This window comes from Pteronotus mesoamericanus, unplaced genomic scaffold, assembly GCF_021234165.1.
Source record: "Pteronotus mesoamericanus isolate MK-2021 breed Mesoamerican mustached bat unplaced genomic scaffold, CSHL_Meso_final scaffold_582, whole genome shotgun sequence".
NCBI lineage: Eukaryota > Metazoa > Chordata > Mammalia > Chiroptera > Mormoopidae > Pteronotus > Pteronotus mesoamericanus.
In genome coordinates, this window is record NW_026555323.1 from 161,901 (window position 1) to 177,409 (window position 15,509).

General features: G+C 54.4%; 1 gene segment (V, D, J or C); it reads left to right on the top strand.

Annotated features, from left to right (window-relative positions):
• The first annotated feature begins 11,186 nt into the window (after positions 1 to 11,186).
• LOC129061251 (immunoglobulin heavy constant gamma 2-like) lies at positions 11,187 to 14,128 on the top strand. The segment is given in 5 exon segments: positions 11,187 to 11,400; positions 12,514 to 12,804; positions 13,141 to 13,179; positions 13,296 to 13,625; positions 13,713 to 14,128. Coding segments are annotated over 5 exon segments (1,203 nt in total).
• Positions 14,129 to 15,509: the final 1,381 nt, after the last annotated feature.

The following is a 15,509-nucleotide window of genomic DNA, read 5'->3' on the forward strand; positions in this document are numbered from 1 at the left end:
CCTAACTGGAGGAGAGAAAAGTCACAGAGGGTCTCATTCAAGAGAAACCCAATGAAGACCACTCCAAAACACATCATAATTAAAATAACAAGTATCAAAGACAAATAACAAATATCACAGGGAATGATAAAGGCAGCAAGGGGAATGAGGTAGTAACATATAAGGTAGCCCCCAATATGGCTAGCAGCTGACTTTTCAACAGAAGTACTACAAGGCAGAAGGAGATGGCAAGAAATATTCCAAGTACTGAAGAGCAAAGGCCTACAATCAAGGCTACTCTACCCAGCAAGATTCTCCATTAAAGTTGAGGGGGACAAACTGGGAAAATTGAGACCACAGTAGTAGAATATGAGGCAAAATCAGGGGTTTCCCTGACAAAGGGAGGCTAAAAAAATATATCTGCGCCATGCCAGCACTGCAAAATATGCTAAATAAACTGCTTTAAGAAGATGAAGATAGTCTATGAATACCCAGTTCTTTTCACAGTCACCAGTACTTGATGTTATCATGCTTTTAATACGTATTAATCTGATTGTGACAATCATGTGTTATTTTAATTGGAAATTTAGTATTTTTTGAAACTAAACCCGTGTTTCTATTTTGCTTGCCTATTTCTATTATTTTTAAAAAGCTTTAAGTGACTTTTTCGTATTCTCTATTATCTTTTCTTTTTTATTAAATGTTTGTAGATTTTTGTCCTAAAGGAAAAGAAATATTAACCCTTTTTTCGATGTGTTTCAAACACTTTCCTATTCTATTACTTGCCCTTTAACTGTTTTTATGTTTATTACCTTATAGATTTAAATGTTTAATATACTCATAGTGTCAATATTTATCTTGATAGTTTCTGGGTTTGAATATGTTACTTCAAGGTAAGAAAAATGTTATTTTGAATTTTCTCCTAAAACTCCTTAGATTTTACATATTGATTATGAACTCACCTGAATATTTTTTGTATAACGTGTGAAATAGAGCTCTGTATTTATTTTATTTCAAGTAACACTGTTCCGTACACCTTATGTGTTGAGTAAGCTCTATTTTATCCATTGATTTGAAATATCATGAATCATATACTATATTATCAGACAGATATATACATTTGTTTCTGGAATGTTCATTTTATTTTATTGATCTACTTGGTTATTTCTGTGCTGGTGTCATGTTGTTTTAATTGCTGAGACATTATAATGGATTTATATGTTTTCATATTTTATGGCAGATTTTGACATTTAAAAAGATAAATAAATAAAATCAATCCACATTTTAAAAAAAAGAAAAGAAAGAACTTCTACATTTTGCAACAACATGAATGGAACTGGAGAATATTGTGCTAAGTGAAATGAGACAGTCGGTGAAAGACAAATACCATATAGTCTAACCTATAAGTGGAATCCATTCAACAAAATAAACGAATGAACAAAAGAAGCCACAGGCAAGGAAACATGGAGCAGACTGAAAGTGACCAAACGGGATGAGGAAGGAGGACAGTGGTGAAAAGAAAGAGAAGGGACTAGACATAGAACATGTATCAATGACTCATGGACATGGACATCATAGCAGGAACTGATTGTAGGAGTGGACGTGGGGATGGGATGGGTGGAAGAGGACAAACTGGGAAAATTGAGAACGCAGTAATAGAATAACTATGATTTAAAAATAAAATATAATAAAATAAAGTATTATTAGTTTAAGAAACAATAATTAAAAAATTATAAATCATTAAGAAAAATATTTTAAAATATGGTGATTCATGCCTTACGTTGTATGATTCTACAAGGTTTTGTTGAAGATGGAAGACAAAGGGGGAGAGAGAGATAGAGAGAGAAACATCAATGTGAGAGATGAACATTGATCCCTTGCCCCCTGAATGTGCCCCAACCAAGAATTGAATCCACACCCTAGGTGTGCACTCGGATTGGGGATCTAAACCCTGACTTTCAGTTCATGGGGCAATGCCCCAACCAACTGAGCCACACTGGCTGCGCTCCACTAGTTTTAACAGATGTATAATGTCATTTGCACCCAGAGTCTGCTGTCCATGAGGCCACCTTGGTCACCTCTTCTAAGCAGACTGCCATCATGCACCCACTATGACAGTATCACAGCGGTGATTTCCCTGCCCTGAAGGCCACAGCTTTCTCACCTATTTGCTCCTCACCCTGCTCTGCCCCCTGGCAACCAATGACCTGCCTCCTGTCTCTGTCTCTGAGCCTCCAGATGCCCCACATCAGGAACCACCTAGCATGCAGCCTTCGCCAATGGGCCTCTTTCACGGAGCTCTATGCATCTAAGATTCTTCCCAGTCTTTTTGTGGCTTGATAAGCTCATTTTCTTTTTTGAAAGATTGTTTTTAACGGCTTTATGGATATATGATACATATACAAAATAACTGCACATATTGAACATCTACACTGAGTATACATCACTACAATCAAGGTAACGGACATCCCCACTACTTCTAGAAGTTTCCTTGTGCCCTTAGGTTTTTTTTTATTTGAGATGGCTTTGGGGTCCATGTGTTAAGAACACATAACATGAAATCTGTCCCCTTAACAGCTGTTTCAGTGCACAGTGCTGCATAAATAAAACTTTATACCCATCGAAAAACAAGGGAGTCAAAGAATATCACTACAAAAAAATCAATGCAACACCAAGGAAGACAGCAAAAAACAAGAGGAGTGAAATACCTACAGACAGAAAGAAAACTAGGAACAAAATGCTCGTCATACACCCTTTCCTATAAATATTTATGTGTAAATAGATTAAATACCCAATCAAAAGAAAGAGTGGCTGAATAGGTGGGAAAAAAAAATCCAACTGGCAACATAACAACAACCAAACCTGTACAGAAATGTTCTGAGCTTGTTTTAGCAGAACTGACGACATTCCATGAGCAAGATCTGAAAGACTCTGGAGGATAACAGTCTGGCTCTTTTGAACCTTTGGAATTAGGGAGAGGAGGTGAGGAAGAGCACATGAGGTGGGAGACACCAAGGTGCACAACAGTCACAAGTCATGTGCTCTGTGAGTGGGACCATACCTATGAGGGCTCTGAAAAAGATGGCAACTCTGGCATGGAAAACGCGTGTTAACCTAACTTCACAAGAGCAACGTCAGGGCTCCCTTGTGTCAATGATTAAGCCTTCTCATGATGAAGTTATAGGCCTCGGAATGACAAAGTTATAGGCCCACTGTGACCTGCCCAGTTAGGGGTTTATGATCAGATCACCCCATGAGGCTGCTGTAGGTCACTGGACTCGTCATTTATATCCGGGCCTGTGTTTTATTCACTCAAGGCTGTGCTGTGTAAAACAGACTACTTTATCTAAGGACACATATAAGCTGAGAGTGAAGAACTGAAAAAAGACATCACATAAAAATGGTAAACAGGAGAGAGCAAAGGGGACCATACTTACACAAAATACACTTCAAATCCAAAACAGTCATAGAGACAAAGGAAAAAGGACATTTTATGATGAAAAAAAAAAGAATCGGTCCAGCAGAAAGACGCAGGTCACTGCTTTTGACTGCTCAGTTCCAGTGCTGGGTGGACCACAGGTTGGTTATCTATCCATCACCAAGCACCTTGGTGGTTCCCAGATATTGGTAAGTCTGAATAAAGCTGCGATAAACATCCACGTGCAGGCTTGCGGTGGACACGAATTCTATGGCTTTGGATAAATATCTAGGAGTGCGATATCTAGACCGTATGGGTCTAGATCTTAAAGAAACTGCCTGACTGCCATCTGCGGTGGCTGAGACACTTTGAGCTTCCCCAGGAGAGATGGCAGCCCTGCTGCTCCACGTACTCCCAGACTTCAGCATTGCTGGGCGCTCATTCTTCTTTTTGGGGTCGTTGCCATTCTAACGGATGTATAGTGGTGTTTAATTGCCTTAACTAGCAGTTTTTTGGAGACGGGACATCTTTCATGTCCTCATTTGCCACCCGTATGTCTTTGGTGAGGTGTCTGTCCAGGTGTCTTGACCATTTCTAATTGGGCTTTTGTTTCCTGTTGTTGAACTTAAACAGTTCTATGCAAACTCTGGGTACAAGTCCTTTCTCAAACATGTGTTTTAGAAATATTGTCTCCTCTTGTATGGCCTGTTTTTTTCACTCTCAACTGTGTCTTTCATGGGGCAGATATTTTTTATTTTAATAAAGTTCAGTTGATGGGTTTTCCTTATTTATGGACTGTGGTTTGATGTTGTGTCTAAAGAATTACTGGGAAATACTTGTTTGAGGAACTAGCTAAGGGGCCCTTAATTTTGGTGCTTGTCTATGAGCACAAGATAAGCTTGTGGACTGTTTCACTATTACTCACAAGTTTCCCCTGGCCGCAGGCTGCCCTCCCCACCCAGGCCTGTCCACCATGGTCCATGACGGTCAGCAAAACCTGGATACACCACAGATCTGTGCTGCCAGGAAATCCTTACAGACTTTCAACCCAGAAATGTCCAGGTGAGGGTTTGACCTAAGGCGACATACAGATGGACAATGGCCAGACCATGGACAGAGTGAATCTCAACCCTCGAGTCCAACACAGGAGCAGGAAGCAACCTGCTCCCCAGGCAGTCACACAGGATGGTCCGCTTCCTGTGGGCCACCCCGGTTTCCCAGCCCCACTAAGGGTGTCCCTATTTTCTGTATCATTTAACCTATGAAGAAAAGTAATGGACTGTGTAGATGTATTACATGTGTGCTATACACATGTATGTGATATTATATTTGTGTAGTGACAACATACCTACACATAGTGAAAGTACCAGTCTCCCCTCACTCTCCTGCCTGCCCTGCCTCTGACAAATGCAGGGCTGGATGCCAACTCCCGGCTGCAGGGGCTCCGAGCAGCAGCAGCCTTTGTTGTTTCTGTTTCCTCGGTCTTCATATCCACAGTGTCTGAGCAGACGTAAGGTCCTCTGACAATAACTCGTAGTCACAGGTACATACAGCCCCCCAAAACCTGGGCACAAGCAGGCACAGAAGTGGCTCTGGTGGGCTTCCCAGGTAGGACAGAGCAGGGCATGGAGCAGGCTGCCATCTGTCACAGCCATGGACCCAGGAACAGTGACCTCGGCCCTGAGAACCCACATGGATGCACAGCTGTGGGAAGAGGCCTGTGAACACCTTCAAAGCATGTCTTTTGCCCAGTCTCTGAGAGCCAGGCTCAGGTCCACTGTGGCTGTGAGCAAGGCCTCACCCCCAGGTAAACCGCCTTGCCAGCCTTGTCATGTGAGAGGATTTCCCTGGGAAGGATGGGCCACGGGAACTGGAAATGGCATGTGCCCACGGTCTGGCCAAGCCCAGCGTGAGGAACACCCAGGCCTCACCTTCATTCCCTCATCTGCCACAGCAGCCTCCCCACCTGGATATGGGTGGCAGTGCTTGTGCCAATGTCCTGAGATGACCCTAGAGATAGGTCTTCCTGACACTGTGCCCGTCACTGGGATGGGCAACTTGGGGACCATATGAGCATCCAGCATCCAGCTGTTCTCTATGATTTGCCAGAAATCTGGGCTTCCATGCAGCAGTGGACTTGACTGGCAAACAGCCTGGATACTCCCTGGGTTTTGCCAAAGTCAGCAATGTGGTGAGCAGCCAGAGGAGATGTAGATCAGTGTGCTTCTCAGGCAGCTGTAAGCAATGCTCACAGCTTGCACTGCTGGGCAGCAACTGGCTAGACAGGAGCCCAGGGCAGACCGGGCACCATGGAACAGAAGCCAGGCGGATGGAGCAGATTGACCATGAGTTTGACCAAGCCTGTGGCTGACGGCATTTTGTCAAGTGGCCCATGGGCTACCGTACCTTACCCTGCCCCATGCAGAGGCAGAGTCACTTTCCTGTCACCTGAAACCTATGGGCTGCGTGGTCACCTCTGGGGGGAGGGAGCCACAGAAGGCCCACCATTGGACCTCTGAGGGCAGGACCTCTAGGCGTGGCTTCTCCTGGCCCTCAAGTCCGGGGTGCTGTGCCACAGAGAGGAGCATGGAGCCACTACCCCTGATGCTGGGCTCTATGTGGAGCCTATTAGCTGCTGGCTGAGGCTCCCATGCTCTACTGGACCAGGACCTGGGATTGGGAAGTGAGAAACCCAAAACCATGGGATGTGATGTGAGGACTGGATGGCAGGCCCACGGAGGTGCCTGGAGGACCTTTGGCAGGTGGATGGGGGCCCCACAGACCCAGGGCTCTGGGCTCTGCAAACAGTGGGTGAGAAGGGCCCCTCCTCTCCTACATCACAGGCAATGTTCCCTTCCTGCCGTGCTGGACTCTGCTCTGCGGACCAGAGGGCATAAGCTCTGCCCACTGACCGCTTGGAAGGGACCATTCCTGGCCCTTCCCTCATAGCCCTCCTGGACCCTGTCATGTCAGGAATGGGGCTCTGGTGCCTTCCAGTCCAAGGTTAAACTTTGAACTTACAGGATGGCCGAGCTGTGTGTGGCAGAGACACAGACATTGAGGACCCAAACCCTCACTCAAGATGGTAGGGGCTGGATCCTCAGGGCAGGTCAAGGGCTGCTTGATATGTCACCCAGGGGGCACTTTTGGGGCCAGTGACCACCGTGAACTCTGTCCTCGCACATCAGACTTCTGTCTGTCCTCTAAAGGACAGCTTGCCCTTGAATGTGGGTCAGAACTGTCCTTTGGTCATTGATTGAGCCACGGATGGAGGCAGAGGGAAGGAGGGGAGAGTCAGGGACCCCAGGGAGACAGCAGGCCCCTGGGAAGCCCCTTAGTGCATAGATGGGATGAGCCAGAACCGGGCTGCAGACAGTAAGCAGGATGGCCTGTGCCCACACTGCACATTGGGGGGCAGGAGAGCTGCCCCCGGGACAGGGGCACCAGAGGGCCCAGGGGAGGCCAGCCCCACAGGGGCAGAGCATGTGCCGGCCAGCTTTGAACACTGTCCCCTGGGCCCAGGTGGCTTCTTTGCCCCGCCCCCGCACACCCCCTTGAGTTGACCTCGGCCATGTCTGGACTCCCCCAGGCCCTTTACACAGAAATCACCCAGAAAAAAAGGGAACCTCAGGAAGCAAGCCCTACGACTGGTTTCAATCCCATTCTTAGTCTTTGCGGAGCTGAGGGTGGGGTGAGTCGCACCCCAGGGCCCAGCGCCCCCAGCTCCTGGGCCACAGGGCTGTGGGCACAGGGCACAGCCAGGAGGAGCCCCAGGGATCAGAGCTGGAGAGGGCAGTACAGGAGCACTGCTCCCTGGGCCTGCTCTTGGTAAGAGTTGTCCATCCAGAGCAGGGTAGAAGGAGGGCATCGGGGACAGCAGAACCAGCCATGGGAGCTGAGAGCAGATCACACCTTGGAGACCCCAAAGAACTACAGGAGCAGCTGAAGCAGCAGGAAATGCAGGTGGTCTCAGGCTTGGATCCACCGAGAACAGGAAGCAGGCAAGAACTTCTCACCCACAGAGATGAACGTGGGCTGGGGTCAACAGAGGCCAGCTGGGCTGTGGGCCGGGGCATGAGAAGAGTGAGGAGCTGGAGGACAGAGCCACGGCTGCACGTGGCCAATGGGCAGGGCACAGTCCGGGCTGGAATCTGCCCTGCAGGGCCCCTCCGGGGTGTGCAGTGGGTCTGAGCCCAGGAGACAGGAAGGAGGCTGGCTCAGCTCAGGAATGAAAAAGACCCTAGGGCTCCCAAGAGTCCTGTGCAGGACAATGGACAGGGTCAGAGGAGGAGGTCGGGGCCCTGGGGAGAGGGGAGCAGGAGCCTGGGTTTTGACCTCAGTGAACAAGCTCAGCAGATGGGCTCAGTGGTGGTAGACAAGGGACAGGAGTAGGGTTCTGGGACCAATTTTCTGGGTACAGGGCAGCTGACCTGCAACTAGAAGGAGCAACTAGAAGGTTCTCAGGGGGAAAGGGGATCAAAGGGGGTGAGCTTCTCTGGGAAGGCACAGGCAGGGCAGAGGCTGCCTGGACTGAGCCAGCCGGAGAGAGGGTGGACACAGCCCAGTGCCAGCCCGAGAAGGATGAGATCAGAAGTGGAGCTGAACAGGGCTGAGGGCCCTGGGATGGCAGGGGGCCCAGAGAGACCTGTGTGGGACACCACAGCCTGGGTCAAGAACACACACCTGTGGGAAACAGGATCCTAGAGCAGAGGGGCAAGGGGCTCCAGTAGCCCAGCAGGCTAGGGACCACGGGCAAGACAGCTGCAGGTGAGCACTGTCAGGTGGGAGGGAAAGGAGGCAGGGAGCTGTCCCAGGAGCCCTAGGGGAGCTAGCAGAGCATATGCAGTGAGCAGGGAGCAGGTGGAAGGGCAGAAAGGTACCCCAGTAGCTCTGGGGAGCTGGAAAAGCTATGCAGTGAGTAGGGCAGGTGGGAGGGTAGGGAAGTGCTCCAGGAGCTCTAGGGGAGCTGGAAGAGATTTGTTGGTGAGCAGGGGCCAGTGGGAGAGCCAGAGCTGCTCCATGGGCTGTAGGGGAGCTGGCAGAGCTTTACAGGTGAGCAGGGGCCAGTGGGAAGGCAGGAAGCACCCCAGGAGCTCTAGGGGAGTTGGCAGAGCTTTACAAGTGAGAGGGGCCAGTCGGAGAACCAGAGCTGCCCCAGGGGCTCTAGGGGAGCTGGCAGAGCTTTGCAGGTGAGCAGGGGCCAGTGGTAGGACAGGGAGGTGCTCCAGGAGCTTTAGGGGAGCTAGCAGAGCTTTGCAGGTGAGCAGGGGCCAGTGGGAGAGCTGGAGCTTCCCCAGTGGCTCTAGGGGAGCTGGCGGAACATATGAAGTGAGCAGGGGGTAGTTTGGAGGGCCTAGAGCTTCCCCAGTAGCTCTAGGGAAGCTGGGAGAGTTATGCAGTGAGCACGGACAGGTGGGAGGGCAGGGAGCTTCCCCAGTGGCTATAGAGGAGCTAGCAGAACATATGCAGTGAGCAGGGGTCAGGTGGGAGGGGAGGGAGGTACCCCAGTAGCTCTAGGGGAGCTGGCAGAGCATATGCAGTGATCCTGCGGGGGTCGGAGGGCAGGGAGCTGCCCCAGTAGCTTAGGGGAGCTGACAGAGCTATGCAGGTGAGCAGGGGCTAGTGGGAGGCCTAGGAGCTCTAGGGGAACTAGCATAGCTTTGAAAGTGAGCAGGGGCCGGTGGGAGGGCAGGGAGGTACCCCAGTAGCTCTAGGGGAGCTGGCAGAGCTATGCAGGTAAATAGGGGCCTGTGGGAGGGCAGAAAGCTGCCCAGGAGCCCTAGGGGAGCTGGCATAGTTTTGCAGGTGAGCAGGGGCTAGTGGGAGGGCAGGGAGGTACCTCAGTAGCTCTAGGTGAGCTGGCAGAGCTATGCAGTTTACCAGGGGGAAATGGGAGGGAAGGGAGGGGCTCCAGAGCTCTCTGGGAGCTGGCAGAGCTATGCAGGTGAGAGGTGCTGGTGGGAGGTCAAGGAGCTGCTCCAGGAGCTCTAGAGGACCTGGCAGAGCTATGCAGATGTTCAGGGGACTGTGGTAGGGCCAGGAGCTTCCCCAGGAGTTCTAGTGGAACTGGCAAGGCTATGCATGTGAGCAGGGGCCGGTGGCAGGCAGGAGCTGCTCATGGAGCGCTAGGGGAGCTGGCGGAGATATGTAGGTGTTCATGGGTCCATGAAAGGGCCAGGAGCTGCCCCAGGAGCTCTACAGGATCTTGCAGAGTAATGCAGCAAGCAGGGGCCAGTAGGAGGGCAGGGAGCTGCCCTAGGAGCTCTAGGCGAGCTGGCAAAACAGCAGTGAGCAGGAGCAGGTAGGAAGGCAGGGAGAATCTCTAGGAACTCTAGGAGATCTGACAGAGCTATGCAGGTAAGCAGGGGGTAGGTTGGAGGACAGGGAGTTGTCCCAATAGCTCTAGGGGAGCTGGCAGAGCTATATAGGTGAGTAGGGGCCAGTGGAAGAATTGGGAGCTGCGCTAGGAGCTCTAGGGAATCTGGTAAAGCAATGCAGTGAGCAGGGGCCAGTGGAAGGGCAGGGAGCTGCTCATGGAGCTCCAGGGGAGTTGGCAGGGCTATGCAGGTGAGCAGGGGCCCATGGGGGAGATGGGAGCTGCCCCAGGATCTCTGGGAAGTGGACAGAGCTATGAGGTTAAGCAGGAGCTAGTGGGAGGGCAGGGATGTGCTCCTAGAGTTCTCCAGGAGCTGGCAGAGGTGTGCAGGTGAGCAGGGCCACACAGAAGGGCAGAAAGATACTACAGGAGCTCTAGAAGGCCTGGCAGAGCTATCCAGGTGTACTGGGCCTATGGGAGAGCCAGGAACTGCCCCAGGATCTCTAGGAGAGCTGGCAAAGCTATGCATGTGAGCAGGGGCTGATGGGAGAGCAGGGAGTTGCCCCAGGAGCTCTGGGGAGCTGGCAGAGCTATGTAGGTGAGTAGGGGCTCATAGGAATGCCGTGAGGTGACCCAGGGTCTTCTTAGGAGCTTCCAGAGTTATGCATTGAGCAGGGGGTATTTTGGAGAGAAGGGAGCTGCCCCAGAAGCTTTAGGGGAGCTGGCAGAACGATGTAGGTGAGAAGAGTCCAGTAGGAGAGCTGGGAGATGCCCCAGGAGCTCCAAGGGAGCTGGGGAAGTTGTGCAGTGAGCAGGGGGTAGCAGATCAGAGAGCAGGAAACTGCCCCAGGAGCTCTACAGGAGGTAGCACAGCTATGCATGTAAGTAGGGGCCCATAGGAATACCAGGAACTGCCCCAGGAATCTTGGGGAGCTAGCAGAGACATGCAATTAGCAGTGGGCAGGTTGGAGGGCAGGGAACTGCCCAAGGAGCTGTAGTGGATATGGCAGAGCTAGGCAGGTGAGCAGGGCAGGTGGGAGGACAGGGAGCTGGCCCAGTTCTCTGAGGACAAAGGGACTGTGGTGAGCAGGTGAACAGACAGAGATTGCAGGGCAGTAGTCATGGGGCACTGTTGTTGATAAGCCCCAGGGATGGAGCACGGGCCCTTGGTGTGCCACTGGGGCGGACACAGCAGCTCTGGGTTGAGCAGAGGATCTGAGTGCAGAGGACTGGACGTTGGGCCAAAGGCAGTGCCTGGTGTCCTTCAGGCACTCAGGGTGGGGGCTCCGTCTGGTTGTGCTGAGTGCCCCTGGGCAGAGGAAGCAGGAGTCCCTGAGCAAAGAGGGCTGGAGCCTAAGCTGGCAGAATTTGGATCTCAAATGGTCAGAGGCAAGAGACTGATGGACAAGATGCCTGAACTCCTGTGCAGGTATAGGCAGAGGGATGGGGAAGGGGAAGCTAATGGGGAGAAGCATGGAGGAGGCGAGCCGGCAGGACCCTGAGAGGGAGCAGCCCCAGGGCCAGGAGCTCCAGGCAGCAGGCAGAGAGGCACCAGTGGGCTGGGAGGGCAGGAGAGGCTGTGAGAGCCCAGGAGCTCTGTGGACCAGGGCAGCGCCTGAGCACAAAGGAGTCCTGGAGGAGGTGGGGGATGAGCTGGGAGGGAGCAGAGAGCAAGCTGCGGGGCCAGGTGAGCCTGGTGGACAGCAAGGGAGGTTGAGAAGGGGTTTGAGCAGGAGAGGCTCTGAGGGGAAGGGGTATGGGGCCCCAGAGGAGACCGGTGAGCCACCATTCCTGTCCGAGAGGCTCCAGTCCTCTTGCAGGGAGCTGGGGTGACGTGGGTTGGCATAGTGCCACGGACCCCTTGGTGGGACACAGGAGGGCCCACTCAGGGCCTGAGCCAGCGCTTTCCACCCATGTGGGTGGGAGGGGAGAAGGGGCCGAGGGCCAGAGCCCCAAGTCTGGCTGATGGGACCAGGATGGGGGGGCAGGCCTGGCTGTGGGGTGGGGGTGCACCCTGGCCACCCTGAGGTATAGGTCCCTGGTGTCACACAGGAGAGGGGTGCCAAGGCCAGTGCCTGGCTCCTGGTCATTCTGAGTAGTTGGCTGCACTCAGGAAGGACCAGGACCAAGCGAGAGCTGGTTAGCCAATGGCATGTGTGAGCTCAGGATGCCACAGGGCACCAGGGGAGGCTGGTGGGTCAAGGGGCAAAGACATAGGAGCCTGGGCTGGGGGACCACAAGGACAGGGGTGGCTCCCCTGGACAAGATCTAAGGTTGGGACAGGGTCCGAAGTGAGGATGGGAACCAGGCTGGTGCTTTGGCTGGGCAGCTCACCTGGAAGAGTGCAAAGCCAGAGTGACAGGGGCTCTGGCTGCGGGGCTGGCAGGGGAGCACAGATAGAGCCCCACCAGAAGGAAGGGAATCCTCACCCAGGGCAGGGTCAGGCAGGTGGCAGGACAGTGGGTGCAGGGAGCTGACTGTATGAACCAGCCAGAAGCAGGAGCCATGGGTCAGAGTTCAAAGGGCTCTGTGGGGACAAGGGGGAAAAAGGGGGCCATAACTGTGAGGTTCAGGGGACTCAGGTCCAGGAGGCCACACAGCACTAGCTGAGCTGGTAAGTCCAGAGCCAGTGACAACAGAGACACAAGACCTTGGTGGCAGAAACACACACTGGTGGCTGCTCTGCAGATCATTGGCCCTGGGCACTGGCCTGTGCCCTATCCCAGGCCTGGGCTCTTGACACCCTGCAGGGACCTCTGGGGCTGAGGCCCTGGCAGTCACACGGCCTCCTCTCTTGCAGCCTCCACCACGGCCCCAAAGGTCTTCCCGCTGTCCCCCCGCTGTGGGGGCACGTCCGACTCCACGTTGTCCCTGGGCTGCCTGGTCTCCGGCTACTTCCCCGAGCCGGTGACTGTGTCCTGGAACTCGGGCGCCCTGACCAGCGGCGTGCACACCTTCCCGTCCGTCCTGCAGTCCTCAGGGCTCTACTCTCTGAGCAGCATGGTGACAGTGCCCTCCAGCAGCGCGTCCAGTCAGACGTACACCTGCAACGTAGCCCACGCGGCCAGCAACACCAAAGTGAACAAGGATGGTGAGAACCCAGCCACTGGGGGACATCTATGGGAGACAGGCCAGGGGGGCCTCCTGCCTGGACAGGCCATGGAGCAGGGATGGCTGCCCCAAGGCTGTGGGTGAGGCACTGATGGTCTCCCCATCTTGAAGGTCCCCAATCTTGGGGAGGGGTCTTCTGGGCATTTCCACCAGGCTCCAGATAGGCACAGGCTGGACACACCTTCCCAAGCCTCAGAGGCCCCAGAAGTAGATGATGCTCTGAGACCTGCTGATCTCTAGCTCTGACCTAAGCTCACCCCCAGGGCTTAGTAATTACACCCAGGCCCCAGTAACCCTCAATGTGTTCTCTCTGCAGTGCCCATTGGAAATCCTGAGCCACCTTGCAAATGCCCACGTGAGTCAGCCACCCCAAAGAGGTGGCCCAAGCCCAGGCGTGGCCCACGGGGGGATGGGTGTCCTGGGGAGGCCCATGTAGGTGCTGACCCCTGGCCTCTGTGTCTTTTACACCAGCCGTTGACCCCCCGGGAGCGCCCTCCGTCTTCCTCTTTGCCCCACAACCCAAGGACGTCCTGATGATCTCCCGGACACCCGAGGTCACATGTGTGGTAGTGGATGTGGCCTCAGATGACCTCGAGGTACAGTTCACCTGGTACGTGGATGGCACTGAGGTGAAAACGTTAAATAAGAAAGCAGAGGAGCAGCAGTTCAACGGCACCTACCGCGTGGCCAGTGCCTTCCCAGTCGCGCACCAGGACTGGCTGAAGGGCAAAGAGTACACCTGCAAGGTCAAGAGCAGCTCCATCCCAGCCCCCATCGAGAGGACCATCCACAAGCCCAAAGGTAGGGGTAGAAGAAAGGCGAGGGGCAGGTCCCAGAGGGCCTGCCTTTGACCTGGGAGTGACCGTCTCTGTTAACCTCATCCTGCAGGACAAGCCCGAGCACCACAGGTGTACGCCCTGCCCCCACACCCAGACGAGCTGGCCAAGAACACCATCAGTGTGACCTGCCTGGTCAAAGACTTCTACCCGCCAGAAATCAACGTGGAGTGGCAGCACAATGACCAGCCAGAGCCGGAGTCCAAGTACATCACGACCCCGCCGCTGAAGGACAAGGACGGGTCCTTCTTCGTGTACAGCAAGCTCTCCGTGGACAAATCCAGGTGGCAACAGGGACAGGTCTTCGCGTGTGCGGTGATGCACGAGGCTCTGCACAATCACTACACCCAGAAGCTCATCTCCCAGACTTCGGGTAAATGAGCAGCGCACCCAGCGCCCAGCGACCCCCACCCATGTACACGCCCCAGGCTCAGCATTAAATAAAGCACCCAGCGCTGCCCTGGGACCCTGCCACACTGTCACTGTTCTTTCTGAGGCAGAGCCCAGGCCGGGCTCTGCAGTGGGTTGTCACCATGAAGGGGATAGAGGTGGGCCCACTGGGGCAGGACCCAAGCCTCCAGGTCTGCAGGCACCTGAGACAGGGGGCGGGGTTTTGCCACCAGAGGCCACTCCTACACCCTCCGCAGCCAGCACCCACTCTCACTGGAGGAGTGGACAGGGCACAGGTGAGGGCCCTCCAGAGCCCCACAGGGATGCGAGGGCCCAGGGTTTGTGCCTCTGCACGAGCCCACACACTGGGACAGTGTGGCCCTTGTCTCCAGGGATCCCTGTTCACTACTCCTCTCCCAGGCTCTATGAGGTGGCTCTGGGCTCACACAGGGGGAGGCTCAGCCCCTGGAGCTGTGGGAAGAGGCTCATCTTGCCCCGAAGAACCGACTTCCCACCCTCCCTCAGGGCAGGGGGCTCTGCCCGCCTTGTCCAGCCTGGGGCCAGGCCTGCCTGCTCAGGGGAACACACGTGCTATTACCCTAAAGGGGCAGAGGCCAGTGTGCTGGGGCCCCAGGGGAGAGACTATCTAGGTGCCCTCAGGGATGCTGAGCCCAGACCCACTGAAAATGAGTCACTCCCACTGACCTGCGCCAGCTCACATGGCCACCTTACAACACACATGCACACATGTGCACACACATGCACACGCACACAGGCCTTACACTCTGGGACTCCCACGAGGCACACTGCACAGGCCCAGGCCAGAGAACAGAGTGGGTCCTGTGAACCCCACCGAGGACACGAGCCAGGCTCCACCCCCTCCAATGCCCCTGTGCCCACCTAGCAGCTCACCCACACTCTGACCAGCTCAGACACCGCTTTGCCCTCCCTAATCTGCAGAAATCCTCCCCACTGCACTCAGACCAGCCCTCCAGCCCTCCCACTTGTCTCTGTACTCACAGTACTGACCTGGCGCTGGCCCTTCCTGGAGCAGGGGCTCCACCAGTCCTCTGACCCCTGGGAGGAGACAGAGGGCTGGGTGGGCTGCCGAGCAGACTGGACTGCGGGGCCACCTCATCCACACAGGGCCCAGTGTGAGCAGCAGAGAGGAGAGGGCGCCCCCACAAGTTGAGACCTGGGGCCCAAAGTGGAGGAAGGGGAAGCTGGGCACCTCTGGCCCAACCCAGGACCTGCCACCCTGTCACAGAGAGTCCCTAGGCCCCACCAGCCTCACACCAGCCCCACAGCCACCAGCACTGACCTCCCCCTCCCTGTCCAGAGGTGCTCCTGGACGAGAGCTGTGCGGAGGCCCAGGACGGGGAGCTGGACGGACTTTGGACCACCATCTCCATCTTCATCACCCTCTTCCTGCTCAGCGTGTGCTACAGCGCCACGGTCA